The sequence below is a fragment of the Nothoprocta perdicaria genome, unplaced genomic scaffold, assembly GCF_003342845.1.
Source record: "Nothoprocta perdicaria isolate Ctin4 unplaced genomic scaffold, notPer1 scaffold_41, whole genome shotgun sequence".
Classification (NCBI taxonomy): Eukaryota; Metazoa; Chordata; class Aves; order Tinamiformes; family Tinamidae; genus Nothoprocta; species Nothoprocta perdicaria.
In genome coordinates, this window is record NW_020455655.1 from 1,501,377 (window position 1) to 1,517,196 (window position 15,820).

The 15,820-nt window shown below is 36.1% G+C and overlaps 2 protein-coding genes across 2 annotated transcripts in view; both read right to left on the reverse strand.

Moving 5' to 3' along the window:
- UNC13C (unc-13 homolog C) overlaps window positions 1-13,931 on the reverse strand; it is a 113,353-nt gene extending 99,422 nt beyond the window's left edge. The window contains exon 1 of the mRNA XM_026045785.1: window positions 10,953-13,931. Within this exon, the coding sequence (XP_025901570.1) occupies window positions 10,953-13,917 (2,965 nt within the window). The 5' untranslated portion in view covers window positions 13,918-13,931. The remainder of the gene's footprint in view (window positions 1-10,952) is intronic.
- Window positions 13,932-14,085: 154 nt separating this feature from the next.
- The window catches only part of LOC112952843 (protein unc-13 homolog A-like), a 44,953-nt gene continuing 43,218 nt past the window's right edge, over window positions 14,086-15,820 (reverse strand). The window contains exon 8 of the mRNA XM_026045783.1: window positions 14,086-14,170. Within this exon, the coding sequence (XP_025901568.1) occupies window positions 14,096-14,170 (75 nt within the window). The 3' untranslated portion in view covers window positions 14,086-14,095. The remainder of the gene's footprint in view (window positions 14,171-15,820) is intronic.

The following is a 15,820-nucleotide window of genomic DNA, read 5'->3' on the forward strand; positions in this document are numbered from 1 at the left end:
AAAAAAAAAACCCCACAAAATAAGCCATGCTGAAATAATAAATGCTGTGTCCAGAAGCTAAAATTATCACTACAGAACCAAATATTACGGCAGCTAAGCCTGAAGGGTGTTCTGTTGCTGAAGCACACTCTAGGAAGATACACTGTATAATATTATTAAAGCTAGTACATCAGAAGACATGASTGATGCTTGTCTGATACAGAGAAGGTCAAACTTGAATAAACCTTGGTTGACAGCAGAAATGGAAGAATTGCTGCGAGCGCATTACTAGCAGTGATGTAGAAAAAATGACTAGTGGATACACTAAAGAGCCAAACCAGGAAGTCAGCTTGGTGAAGATGAACAATGCATTTGTGTCTTATTAATAACTGGTCTGGAAATGTGGATAAAAACAAAAAAGGCATGCTTTAAAAATCATCTCTGCTGCTTAGAGCTTGAGTCTTGACTTTCAGTGGGTTGTTTTCTTTTGTCTTTGAACAGTTACTGAACACTTTTAAGCAATTCTGAAATTTGCCTCTAAAAGAATAAAAGATTGTCTTCTGAGAACAGTATTTCACCACTGAACATSGTTACAGCGCTTCTCAATTTCTGACAGTCTCAGTCCCCTTGAAGACTGCATTTTCCTGACAGTCTCCTGCTGATCAGAATGATGGCAGAGACTAAAAGCTAAAGTGTGTTTTAAGCACTCTGTTCAGATCCTGTAATTCAGTGAAATGGTAAAGCACGCATTATTCACCAAGGATAAATATTTTATCCTTCAATACAATGGCAAATATTAAATACAACAAAGAAACTAAAGTCTAAGAAAGCAAAACGATTAATGGGTTATTGTCTCTTCTCCATCATTCCACAGAACACAGCAAGTATCCCCACAAGATACTTGACTTCATCCAGTCTGTCATTAGTCTTACTTCAAGCTGAACTCCCTTCATGTTTCTTCTAAAGAAATAAAAAAAAAAAAAAACGCAGACACTTACTTTGACACCTGCCGTGAGAATAGTCCCTGAAGACTCTAATGCAAATAAAAAATCACATACAATGTATGAGAAATAACAGTACAGGTAAGGATTGTACTGCAGCTTGGTTTGAGGTACCAGCAGAGACAGAGGTGACAACTGGGGAGGAACTCAAAATGGCTGCTTGGGACATAGGCATAAGCTGTCAAGCACCTTAGCCAGCAAAGACCATGTCAGCAACAATCAGCAGTGCAGTTCTATAGGTGGAGATCAGTAGATCRAAGATGTTGCTGCTGACGATCCAGTATTTGCACTGTGTTTCAGCAGCACTTACTTCAGACTTCTTGTAATCTGGTCCTGTCGACTGAAAGCCAGCAGGTACTGAACATGAGGCGCGACCTTGGAGAGCACCTCTTGGTTTAGTTTCATCTGAAARCAATCTGATCACACACACTGAGACTCTTCAGTGATCAAACCAAATCTAGTGGATTAGTAAGACTGGGAGATTTGCTTCAAAGTGTACTCCTGGCTAAAGCAAAATACTAACAGTGACAAACCCTTTAGTCACAGAGATGTCCTAGTGCTCAAGATCAAAGCAAACCAAAACGTCTGAGAAGTAATGCGTTACCTGCAATACTGGAACTAACAGCATTACCCGACAGCATTACTTCACTGATCCTGTACGTTACTATGTATTTGAACTCAAAATGAATATTTGGGGAACCTATAGGCTATACTAATAACTGGTTAGATATAACTGACTCTCTCATGTCGCTTGATGCTTAAAAGGTTTAATCGCCTTTTAAAATTTACTTATCATTCTACATACCAAGCTTGTTTATGTAAAAMTTACCTAACTCTCAGACCACTTTTCTTTGGATGGTCTCTATACATAATTAATGTTATGTAAGTTCTCAAGTAAAACAGAACTAAGCATATATGTGAAGTAAATGGTAGTACTGTTCACTGGGAGGTTAAAATGCTAATAAAGACGACTGGTAAAAGATTTGCTCCACAACCCTGGCCAATTGCTTCACTTAAGATTGCCTCTAAGTCAACTGCTTTACAGTAAAGTGGGAGAAGAAATTTTGATCAGTTGTGCTCAAAACAACAGCAAGTTGGGCTCCCTCTCAATCAGAAAGATTGACCACATGAAGGGCTGTGAAGTTAATGACTGAAAAAAAGTCTTTTAACGCTGGCACTGCTCTTACTTATCAGTGCTCTGAGTTCAATACAGAAGGCAGAGTCCAGCATCTTCACAGAAGAAAAAACCCTGCTAAGTCACTGCCATTCCTGGAAACATCACTGTCCTCACAGATGTTACCCTAAGGTTATATTACCACAAAAAATGCCTTAGTCAGCAGTAATTTGACTCTTAAAACAGATGGTCTTGAATTTCCTTTTCTGTAGGTGAAAATATGCATAATCATGTTGTGAAAATATGCATAATCATGTTATAAAACATCCAGAGATCTTCTCTGCCGGTGTTTTTTCTAAAGCTCAGGTAAGCAGGATTTTGCCTTAGTGCAGGTCCAGGACCATCTGTATATGTTCCACCAAACACCCAGCTTTCCAGTTCCAAGCTGAGCAGCTATACTTTCTCAAGTGTATTTTTCTTAAAGAAAGCAAGCTAGCATACCGAGTCTCTAACAGTTTTCTACTGGTTGCTGCATTSATTATCAATATGCATCCAGCAGCATCACAAACAGCTTTGGAATCACTCTGTCTTCCATTCTGTTCACTTTCCAACTCCTTATTCACACCTCACATGAGCAATCACAGGTGCCCAGTAAAGGGAAAAAGAATGCTGCTTGAGCAGTGCCTGCTTGCCCTTCCCTCCTTATGCACAGGGGAAGTAAAACTTGTACTGAAAAGCTTGTCTTCATGCAGAGTACACAGCCTGCATTAGATCAAAACAAGCTAATCACGAAAAGGTTATTTTATATGACTGAAAYACATTTCTCAGATTAACTTAAGTAGCAGATTAATGGAAGATAAGAAAGTGTTACATGTAAACACAGAGACCTCAAGGACTGCAAACCTGTTTATCAATTAATCAGAAAAGGTTGTCTGAAAACAGTAATCAAAACATACTTTTATGATGGAACTCAAGCCCACATTAAGATTGCATGCAAACTGACAACTATTAAAATCCTGAATAGATAACTTTTAATGATACTACTGTGAACCAATGTACTATATGTCTGATTCTTGCCCTTTCGTTGCTTATTATTGCTACTCAGACAAGTGCCAACAGTGCCAACTGGCTTCCTGCTGCTCCAAGTTGYAGAAGCAGAGACTGCTGAGGGTGGTAGCAATTTAGAGCTATTAGAGACAAAAGAAAGCTTCTTTAAAGGATCATACCTGGAAACCAACCAGTGTACAATTCTAAGAATTGCACATTCTAGCAGAAGCTAGTCCTGTGATACTGCAGCATGAGATGCTGAAGGCATAATTTTTTTGCCTGGATAGAGATATTGAACTCCCTTATGATTCGTCTTCTCTATTCTCTGTTTCTCTCAGAAATACTCAAAAGGAGTCTCATGTGGTCTCAGGGCACGGCCCAGGGTCACTTCAATCTGCCAGGAGGTTTGCCTGAGGAATGGAGTTCAATTAATTACTAACTTGAAAAACAGCTGAAGACCTATCTAGCATCAGAACTAGCAGAAACAACTACATGATAAACAGGAAAGATTATGGAATAAAACCATCAATAGTTATGCTATTATAGTTGTTTTAGAATTGCTTACAAAATGTGAAATCTCTTGGAAGGGAGTAGGGAAAAATGCTTGTACAGAAAATAAAAAGTATTTATTGAAAAAGTTCTTGTCTAGAATGATTTTTTTCTGAAAAATAATTTGTCATAATTGAACCTTAAAATAAAACAGACTGAATAGGGAAGAGGAAGTGAGAAAGCAATAGTCACACTGGAAGTGAATAAACAGCATGCTACAATTTATTATAAACATAATTTTATCTTTCACTAACTGCAAAAGAAGAAAATGAATGAAAAAAAACTACAGAAATTTGGGATGATGAGAAAAGGCAAATCAGTTCATCACGAGTGAACTCAGGAATATATGAGGACACAGAATCCATTTCCAAGCTACTGAAAGACGAAATATGACACTAGAAAATCAGGTCATAGTATCACAGAATAACAGTTGTTTTGAAAATATRAACTAAAAAAATGCTCAAGGAAATGATGCAGAAGTGAATCACAGAGCATGAAGCACATTTTTTCTCTCTGAAAGTTTCATACAATTCAGTTTTTGCCTCTGACCTCTATCAGGATCTGAAGATGAATGACACAGCAGAAGAACAGAAAAAATACTAACATTTAAATGAATTATTGCAAATATTACAGTTTTCTTTAGAAGTTGTTTTGAAAGATCTTGGAAAACTGCCTTACAAATACATTTAGACATCTATAGTTATAGCCAAGCAAAATAAAGTCCCACCATAAGAGATAAGCAATGGATTTAGCTAACATGACCATGGACAGCGAAAGGCTTCAGCTGAAAAGAGCCACCACTTCAAACACAACAATAGGAAGCTGCTGATGAGAACTGAAAGTCACCCACAGAAGCAAAGACACCTCCACACAGTAACCTTGAATATTTAAGAACCACTTCTCCAACCCTTTATATAAAGGGCTAGACAGGCAGCTATAGAAGTTCCTGCCTCAAGCACTAATTGGCATGTCTGGCACATCAAACTTATTACTGTACTAAATCTACAATAAAAAAAAGCTAAGGATTTCGTATTATTCTCAATATATGTTTTTATTTGCACTGCGCTTCTCAGAATCTGCCAATGTAAAACTCAATACTGTAGGCTTTGATAAGAAAATCATACCATTTTAAAAATAACTTTTTTACATATATATTAGATATTATAAAATGTAAGAACATAWACTCACAAATAAAAAAGTAATCACCACTAATGCGAAAAGCATATAAATTCTTTTTTTCACTAAAGCAGCTAAAAAAAAGCCTCAGCAACACAAGTCTGCTAAGGACTTTCTTAACAAGTCTCCCCCTTCCTTACTGCTWTTGTTAGCTTTTGTACCACAGACACACACCAAATCAAATTACACGCTGCTTGTTTGAGCTCTGCTTGAAAGCAATAGTAAGTTGGAACAAGTGAAGATTATCACCGAAGATGTGAACTGATAMGAAAAGACAAGGACTGGTGAGCAGAATACAGGCATGAGATTTTTCTACCTAGGAGGACACAGACTAATCCCTCTGATTTCCACCATCACTATATTAGAAACATTTCTGCATTTTTTTTTAGAATCAATTATATACAAGTTTGTTCTTTTTTTACTCAGCTTCAAAGAACATACTCTTCTGACAGAGGAAAACAGACAAATCAATTAAAAAGACAACYACCTTCCTCCCTCCTCCAGCTCCTGCAAGTTCCAAAACCACATTCCTATTTATCTTAACAGTATCTCCCCTGCCTTATGATATGGAGAACCATCAGTTTTACCATATTTTTGCTAAAAGGGACACTGAGATTGATGAATTAAGGTTAAGGAAAACACTGCTTTAACTTTTACTCATCTCTTTCCTGCATACACTTCATTCCTGTTTTGTTTCAGCTACTAAGTCCAACACATAAAAGAAGGATTTTTTTTTTCCATCGACTACAGGATATGTTTGAAGTGGGTTAAGTTGTTATTACTGGATCACTTTACAAATAACCTTTTCATTCTGAATTCTCCCTTTCCTCTGTATTCTAACAACACGCTATGCAGCTGCAGATGACAAAAGAAAATATCTTGAAAAAAAGGTAGARAAGCTTAACTGTAGAATAGGAAACAGTGTTATGACCTGTAGTGTGAAGAAACCTGATAACATTAASTTATGATCATGTTTTCTCTAGGAAAAAGGAGTTAGAGTTATATATAGTTATATATATAGTTAAAAGGGCACAAAAGCATGATCATCTTTCTGTCTCTCCTTCATTCTTGGTTGATGTGCAGCTGATGGACAAGATTTTCTTTTATGAAGCAGCAATTACATGAATGGTGCCTGGAGCTACACACAGCTTGTGGACCTGTGATTACCACCAGCAAAATCACATGCTGCTGCTTGGCCTCTGTGATTAGCAAAGATCAGTTCTCAAAGGGAAGAAAAATGTCAAGAGATGAAACAAGTTYTGCCATCACATCTCTGAGATTCTGATGTTACATAAAGAAATTTAACTGGTTTTAATGACGAACTCTAGAGAAACTACTACTAGATCAGTCAGCATCTATTTGTTAGTGCAAAAAGATGATGGTCCTTTTTGCTTTCAGTATTTTTATCTCTTTTTCTAGTTAACCTGTATTTTATCATGTACCATACACCTTATTAGAGTATTAGTGACATTTATAAACAGTTCTATCAGCAACACAATTAGAAGGCATGAGCTACCCATAAAAACCTCTTTATACAGGATTTTAAGCAAGTGTAGAAGAGGAACTCATAAAATGGTATGTACTAGGCCATATAAAAATACAGGTGTCTGTAAATACATATCTATGTTTATTGCTACTATTTTTTACATATCTACTTTATCTTTACCAAAACTGATCATGCAAGTGATCATTATATTCTCTACAGCTGAGAGAGGCAAACCACACAGTTGACATGATTTCAACAATACTTTTGCACCATTAGGAACTAGAGACCTCACAGTTACAACTTCTACTTAAGCATCCAGGGAAACATAATTGTATAGRTGCTCTGCTGATCACCTGGAAAATGTGCATAAAGAGAAAGTCTGGCACCTGTCCCATGAAAATAGACAGAATTATGCTTGGGTGGTAAAACGGAATCTCTTCATCTTAGCACATTACTGCGATACTCTGCTTCCCCAATAAACTAGAGGAAGATTTGAATGTGTTTATGAACCCCTGTTTTCCATKTAATTATATTTTTCAAAATGTATGTTTGGGTCTTCACTCAGCCAGCTGGTTTAACAAGATTCCTTTTATCCTGAAATCGCTCTGTAATAGAAACAGAAAACTGAGTGCTATTAAACAAGGCTAAATTAATTTTTAAAAACCTAGGTTATTTTGGAAAATATGTCTAAGTCATATAGATCTAACAAATGATGTGGTYTGATTGAACAAAAATCTAGAAAAGCTACCAAAAAATATACTTATCTTGAAGATGGCATAACTTAGAGTAGGCAGAGTTTTAAAATTGCTATAATATTGTCTATTACATACCTAGTACAATTCTCATGTCAAGTTTTCTTAAGCCAGATCCAAATCATCACACAGCTGTAGAAGCACAACAATGCATTACTGCTATCGTTACTGATTTCCAATGTCAGCACCACATATTCTCCTTCACACACACAAAAAAGGCCTGTATGGGATACTAATTTCTCCACATTCTGTTCTCCAGGCACTACTATGTGTACTGACAAATACCTCCTATAAAACTCTAGACTAACTGCCATCCATTGCTAAAGAGGCAGTTCTGATCCTTGGGCCCTGTAATGGGACTTGTCATTGAACATACGTACAGTGTAAATGTCGCACACAGATATTGCAAAAGACAAGTTCACCCATCTTGACTCCATATACAATACACAGCTTATTTCATGCTGGAAACTGCAGACCAAGGACATCTGTTTGTTGTTGTGCATCTTTCAAGTCTAGCTGGCCACCATATGATCAGCAAAATCTTCATCAGTTGGATCAATAAGATATTACTTACAGACTTCCCTGTGTGAATGGTAGTTTACGTTATTATTAAAAGTGACTCAAGATTTCATGCAACTCTGAGCTCAGGAACAGTGATGGCTTTATCAGGAGAGAGAATGATGCTTATTCTAATGCAAGTGTAAAAGATAAGGTGAGCAAGATGGGGAGAGAATAAAAGAAGCCACTAGAGAGAGAAAAAAGAAAGACAAAAAATAACAAGTGTGGGGGAAAAAAAAAAAGGTAAAAAAGTTTACGAAGAAACAAAATAATAGGCAACAGTTCTCTGTATTTTTCTAAATGCTCGTCAATCCTTCAATTTATAAACATGCCTCAGAATTATGACTGTACCTCTATGTCCTTACAGAACTGTAAGTGCAAGGATAACTTATGTACTAATTCCATCTCCTCTCTTCTGCATACCCTACTGCCTTCTTTCCAGTATGTCTCCAGAAATATGCTGTAATAAATAATACATAAGCAATCAGTCCATTGTGTGTTTCTTTCTCCAGCTAGAGAAAGAATAGGACTATCCAAAGAGACTGTTGTGCACTGATAAATTATGTACCACAGTTGCAATGACATTACCTCATGTGTTACTAGAATGAAAAAAGAAACATTCATCTAAACCTTTCTTTAGTTCTAGGTTGAGGAAATACTTTTTTTTTTTTTATTTTACTGTTTAGCTACATTGGCCAGATTGTTGACTACCAATCCCTGCCTGTTTGGGCAGATGAAACAATTCATTAAACAGTGAGTTATGCTGTGGTTATATAATAAAGATTAATTTCATGAACCTACAACTAGCAGTTTTTCATCCTCAAATAAAAAAGAAAAGAGGAAAGGGTCAGAAAACCATTCATAAAATTAATATAAAAACTAAACTGGCAATTAGCCATTTCTCTTTAAAAGTATAACTACTCCTGCAAAGTATAAACCCTCAATCTATTATTTGCTTAAGTGATTCATTTAAATAAGTGTTCTCTGGACAAGCCTGAAGCCTCAGAAAAAAATAGAAAGAAGGGAGGCAGGGTTACAAACTGTACATTTGGCACCTTTTGTAGAACWTAAGTATTTATTTGCAATATGCTTTTCCTATACTTAGTGCAAAAGAAATTAAAATTGATATGCAGTTCAAATGACATATGGAAGTCAATGTGTTTTCTCTTTGAGAAAAAGGTGACATTAAAAAGGTACCTTTCTTAAAAGGCTGCACACAAAGCACTTGAAAAATGGATCAGTGAACAAACTCTAATATCAAAGTTATCTTGCTCACTGAATGTTAATTCAAAAAAATTTCACCAGAATAACATTACTCAGCACAAGTGTTCGTGGAATGTATTCTTTTGGTAGGACACTCCAGCTATCAAATATATTTTTAAAGTTTTAAACTCTGATTCTTGGGTGTTCTGCAAATGCTAGAAATTAAGTATCATATTCATCCATTAGACATAAAACACAAAGGACAATCGTGCCAGTGAATATTGCCAGATATTCTACACACACTTTTAACAGATCACTTACTCAGAATCACTGAAAGGAACAGATCTCCTCCCCACAGCTGCAGGAAAGAAGTGGGGAGAGGAAATGGAACTGCTGCTCAAGGGCATTCTCTTTTCAGCATAAGGGTAATCTGAAAAGCACCCCTGTTGCAGCAGCTGGCCTCTAAATTCCCTTTTACCTCCTACTGTACTCCCTTCTCTATTTCAGTAGAAAGGAAAACRGAGGTCTTAGTATGACATTCAGTAATTGGACAGACACTCTACAATCCATACTCTTCATTCAATTACCTTTTTCATACAATGGCCTTTTGGGCCAGCTTCTTCTCTGCAAATAAACTCTAAGTAGTATTTCAGTTATACAAAAAAGGCTTCATTAGGCTTTAAGACTGAACTAGTCATTTTTTTCACCTGCTGGATTAAAGGAAGAAGAAAAATATTTTCTTCAATTCACATGGCTGATCATRTGAGATATGATATCAAAAGCAACTTCTCATTTTCTAACAATTCAGGTTATCTAATAACAGACACTAAAGCACAAACAATACACTGATGATTTCATTGTCTTGAATCTCCATCATATGCCCCCTTAAACTACCTCTCCATGCCTCTTACACTCCTATTGTGCAATGGCAACTAGACAAAACAACTAGGGTCCCCTCAATACACACCTCAGTGTTTAACAATGCAAAAATCACAAAAATACTACTGCTAGCTGATTCCTAGTACATACACCATCTTCTGTCTAACACAGTACTGTAGACACCTAATTGCAAAATGCAATTTCATAGTTTTGTGTCATTACTTCAATTTAAAAATAGATTTTCAGATCAGCAATACTTGTTTATGAAACACTTCTAATTTAACTGAATGTTTATTATATAATTACTTGATATGAAAGAAACATAGCATCAAAAACTGAGATATTAATTACTAAATCCACTCTTTAGCTGACAGCACAACATTTCATCTTTAAAATAAATATCTCATTATTATTTTTGCAAGGCAAACAAAGCCAAGACTCAGTAAAGGTGACAATTACCATCTGGCTATTTGGGCTAATTATGAGCTACCAATTAAACACACTTGCAGCACAATARTATCAGTACTTTGTATGTAGGTTAACCTTCAAGATCATTTTAGCTTACTACAGAGGTATTAAAATTCTATATATTTAAGAATTGCCTGCTTTGAGGTCTCTTAATTCAGAATATAGAGTCAATAGAAAAAAAAATCTCTGAAAAGCTGTGAGTTAACCCACCCTCTTATACAGGGATGCTACCACTTTGAACCTATTATTTTCTTATTTTTTTCTTTCCTGAAGCCATCTGCTTCTCTGAGAACTTACGAGTACAAGACACCCAAAATTCACATCAGTTTAAATTTGTGCTCTCATCATATTTACACAGCAAATTATAGGTTGGAGATTACTGCTCATCAAGATTAATATAGAACAGGCCACATCCATAGCACGGTTCAAGGAAACACTGTATTAGCTGACCCCCTGTAATGCCTGTAACTACATTTATAAAACTATATGACAATCCTTAACAATAGTCKCTTTAGTCCTTTTAAAAAGAGTTTAAAAATTAAGCTACAAAAACCATAAAATATCTTCAATTCAAAATAATACAATTGCTTATATACTTTTGTTTGGCATATTAAGACACAACAATTTAACCATGACAGTATATCCAGAAATCACCAAATTCAACGTAAACAGAATTGCATATCATGCAGAAATTAATGACTAACTTCAACATTTAAAAGAGAACATTAAAATATCATTACCTCCAGCAAGGATCTTCTCTTCCAACTCACTCATCTGCTTTTTGTAAGCTTTTAAAGCAGCTTCTTTAAATGACGGGCGTATTTTTTTTTTTTTTGGAGTTTCAACAGGCATTTCCGGAACATTCTGATTTTCATCTTCCTTTACTTGTACGTCAGCTTCCATGTCACCTTCAACTTCCAATATTGCTTCACTGACCACACTATCAATCTGTGTGTCATATTCCTCCTCCTGTAGTGTTGCATAAGGAGTTTCATATGAAGGCTGTTCCAGGTCATACTCTTGGATGCGTTCACTTGTTTCACTGGTACTAGTTCTATTTTCTAGTTTAGCAAGGACTTGTTCCATTACCTCTACGTAATCTGTTTCATTCTCACCAGCTGGTTCAATTAAGTCTCCCTCATCCTCTGCTTTATAGTAATAAGGCTCAGTGTAAACATCAGAATCGAGTGTTGTGCTCGATTCATTTGCAGTAGACTGAGATAAAGTCCTAAACCGTCCCATGAAAGAAGATCCACTGTCTTCATACCCACTTAAACTTTGTGTGCTTTTATTCCAGACCACTTCCAATGCTGACTTAGCACGCTGAAGTGTTGATCCAAACTTAGGAAAGCTGAAAGTTTTATCAGAAAGATCTATGCTTAACCGGCTGTGCCAAGACTTAGGGGGTGCTTCTTCTGAGTCATCGCTTGGTAGTTCACTCTGACTTCGGTACATCATAGGCAATCTGTTCTGATTCTGATAAAGGGAGTTTGAATTTGTTTCCTGATAATCATCATATTGACCAGTCCACTGACTTTGTGACTCACTGTCAAGACCTGCACATGATGGAGAAGTACCATCGAGGGTATAATCGTAACTCTCGGTGTCATACTGTAGATCAGAACTTTGGCACTTTCCAAAATCCATCTGCTGATCTGAAGGGCTACTCATATCATATGCAAAAACTTCTTGGGTAGACGAATCTAACCCCAAATCTACCCCTTGTTCCAACTGATTCCAATCTTTCCACGGTGAAAGATCATCATGCAAAGAAAGCTGGGAACCACTACAGTGGCTTCTGTCTCCAGAAACACCTATTATTCCATTGCTTACTCCACTGTCAATTGTTTCTGTGTTCCTGACTTCATTTTGCACTGGATACTGTTGCACATCTTGGGCAAAAGTTTGCTCCTGGGAGCTACCATACCAGTTGACAGAATCATCTTGTCGTCTTTGCCAAAGTTCTCGATCTGAGGAAGACAACAGCGAACTGCCATTTGTTCTGCTAAAATACTGATTTTCAGAAAAATCATCAGAATATGACTGACACAATTTTGAGAAATCAGAGTCCGAATGGCTAAGTTTAGGGGTTGCAAAGTCATTCTGTGAATGCCATACCGGGGTCATGTCTGAGTAGTAGGCCTTTGACTGATTTTCCGCATTCTCATATTCTGGTGACTGATCACGGTATTTTTTTCTGTTTGAAAAAGAGCTACTATCAGTAGTTCTATTAAGGTCTGCAGTATTTGGTGACTGAATACTGCCCTTGGTAGTGCTTGTTTTTATTTGAAGGGCAGATTTAGATATCTTTGCATAACTGTTCTTATTTATATCTGATTCCATCTCTTTATCACTGTCAGGTGACTCCCAATCATGCTTTTTAGCTTTTGTCTCCACAGTTAACAGCTTCATGTCCATGCTCTCATACGTCTGGGAAGAGGGTAGTCCTCTTTCTTTTTTCTCTTTAATGTCATGGGAAAAAATATCTGTAGAAATTCCAATGCCAGTTCCCTTAAGCTTGTAAGACTTTTTTAAAATCAGATCTCTATGTTGCGATGACTCAAAATAAACAAGAATTGGTCTCGGCTTTGCATTTGGACAGTCTCTTTGTTGCCCCAGTCTTTGGGCAAATTCAATCTTAATAGTGCTGTGTGCCTCTGAAAAACCCATTTTATCTATTAATATCTTGTAAACCGTATTTTCAGTTTTTTCAAATCTATCTTCAGGCACGTTTAGAAACCTAAGACTTGCTTTGTCTCCTGGATAGCCGATTTGCTTAATGTAGTCATGTATGTCTCTAGTTTCTCTTCTGGAYTGTACAAATCCAGTTCGCAATTGTTCAATTTCACTTTGTACAACTTCCACACTACTAGAAATTTCATCAATTGATTGTTTCAGAGCATTTACATGGCCTCTTAGTTCAGAAAGTTCTGTTTCAATTTGACTGATTCCCTGAAGCTCTTTAAAGATCATTTCCATAACGTCATGTGTTTGACTAATGCAACCTGTTGAACTAAAACCAGGTTCAAGAGTATTTGATTTCTGGTGGCGACCAGTTCTGTCTAAAGATTTACTTCTTAAGCCCCAAGTTTTTCTCCAAGTACTTAGCTCTGAGTCTGAAGAGACACATTCCTGACTCTTCTTCCATTTCCTTAATTTTCGTAAAGCTCCCAGCTTTAACGTGTGTAAAGTACGTTCTCCATCAGAGCTTCCATCAGATGGTGCAAGGCTGCTTAAACTCTTTCTGTTGCGTCGCACAGGCATTGTGTGTGACAAATATTCCTTTCTCTTGCCGTTACTTTTTACTTCACTTAATGATTCAGAATATGAACTATCATTTGAAGACAGATCTTGAACTATATCTTCATTATTATTGTTTGTTACAAAAATAGGCTTTTGTAGTCCATTGGCAATGGCAACTCTGTAACTGAATGTTGGAGAAAGCGAAAATTCTCTATTACTTTCCTCTTCTTCAGTTGATAAGTTGCGAGCAGATGGACACTTGGCGATCTTTTTAACAGTGCTTTTTAAAGTATTTGAAAATTTTGGATTTTTTGTTTGCCCAGCCTGGGATAGGTCTGGTTCCTTTTTGCTCTGACAACTCTCTCTCTTTTTTGTACTATTTCCCGGTTTCTTTGTAAACATTCCTTTGCAAATCTTATATATGTAAGATGAGATCAGGCTCTTTAAAAGCGCAGAAACCATGAAGTGTAATTTATATTAACCTGTTTCCACAAAACATCATTTTTGATCCAAATATTTGTATCTYCAGCAGGATCATCAGCACATATTTCATCAACAGCAAGTAAAGACATGTAAGCTACTGATGCTCTGGTATCATATGACAGCAAAAAAAAGAGGTGAAAAATCACACATCTGCTTGTTAGAAACCAAATCCTGAAGGTGTTTTGTATGTGTTGTAAAATCTCACATTGCTGCACATGGTTTCTTGAAGTGTCTAAAAAGGAGGGAATTATGTTACTATGGCTGCCAAACAAATCTATTCTTCAATAGTACTGGTATTAATTTAGCTGGGTTACAACGGAAACACAGAGTTGTTAAATATCTATTTATATTTTCCTTAAATAATTGTCTGGCTGCAGCTTTTCACAAGCAATTGAAGCAGCAAGGAGTCCTGCATGAATATTTAAAAAATAATGAGCTACATTTATTTACAGACTTCTTTGCCCASTTTGATTCTCAGACTTTGAGATATTTGCTATTAACGCTGTGTACTTTCTTTCAGTAATATTAACCTTTCAATTTAGATATCTTTATGATATATAGCAATAGTAAGAAACATTAATTGAACAGGTCCTTCGACAGCAAGCAGAAACGTGTCTCAGTTCACTTTCTAGAGCAAGGTAGGATTCTGTGTAACAGAGTGGCACTRTAACTATGAAGTACAGTTTTTAGAGATTGAATTACGCAAATGACTCGTTTAAGAAAAGACATTCTATCTTGCAGTCTTTAATGTATGTTACATATGGTAAGCCAGGACTTTATGCATGCATAGCTTCTAGATTTTTCTTCATTAAGAATGTCAAAAAGACTTAAAAATGRCAGATAATCATAGTGAAAAGTGATGAAACATAGGACATGCTCATTCAAGTTACTAAGTCTCACATATTTGTCAAAAAAAAACCAAAAAGGGATCTACACAAAATGGATGAGATAGAAAGCAGGGGGAAGTGATTACCGAGTTTAAAGACAAAAAGACAGAGATGTTGCTACAATAGGAAGATGATCTAAAGATTAGAATAGGAAAGGATAAGGAGAGAATCCAGGATACACCCAGAAGCATCTATTCCATAAAACAAGAAAACTGGTCAATCCATTTTAAATAGACATATAGACAAGTATACTTTTGTACATCATTTAACTCAATCTCAGTGCTAAGAGCAAGTAACAAGAGAGTTTAGAAAAATCTGATATAACAGTACATCTTTAAATGACCACTTCAGTTTCTAAACTAGCTAAAAATTCTTTGGCAGAGTAAGAAGTTTATTAAGACACGAAATATACAAAAGGTTATAACTTCCCCTGTGGTGACATAAGAGAAAAAAGGGTATGAATTACCCAACCTGCCTGCAAGCAGCACTTCATAAAACATTGCAACCTGCTCACATATGTTAAGACTTCAAACTAACAGTATATAAACAAACTGGAAGTAATTATGGGCGGAGGTTACAAAACATCATTGAAACTACCACAAACTTGGAACATCATTGAAACTACCACGAACCTGGAACATCTTCATCCATATTTAATGAGTCTTTTGTAGAAAAATCTTCTTATTGGAACCAGTAAAATATGAAATTTTTATCTCCTAACATATGCCCTTCATCCAAGATACTCAAAAACAGTAAAAATAACTACATATTACTCAATTGTATTTAAAAGACAGTTTCTGACAACACTGTAGCAAAACAGAAGCTGCAATGCTAAACATGCACACATGGAACATGCTAAATGGAATGGAACTAAATTAGGTTCTCTCATGTGAGTTCCATTTCATTTCAGCAATACAGGTTGAAACCTGACCAAGAGATATACCAAATATTTGAGATGTAAGAAATGCTTCATAGAAAGGAATCAATCACATAAA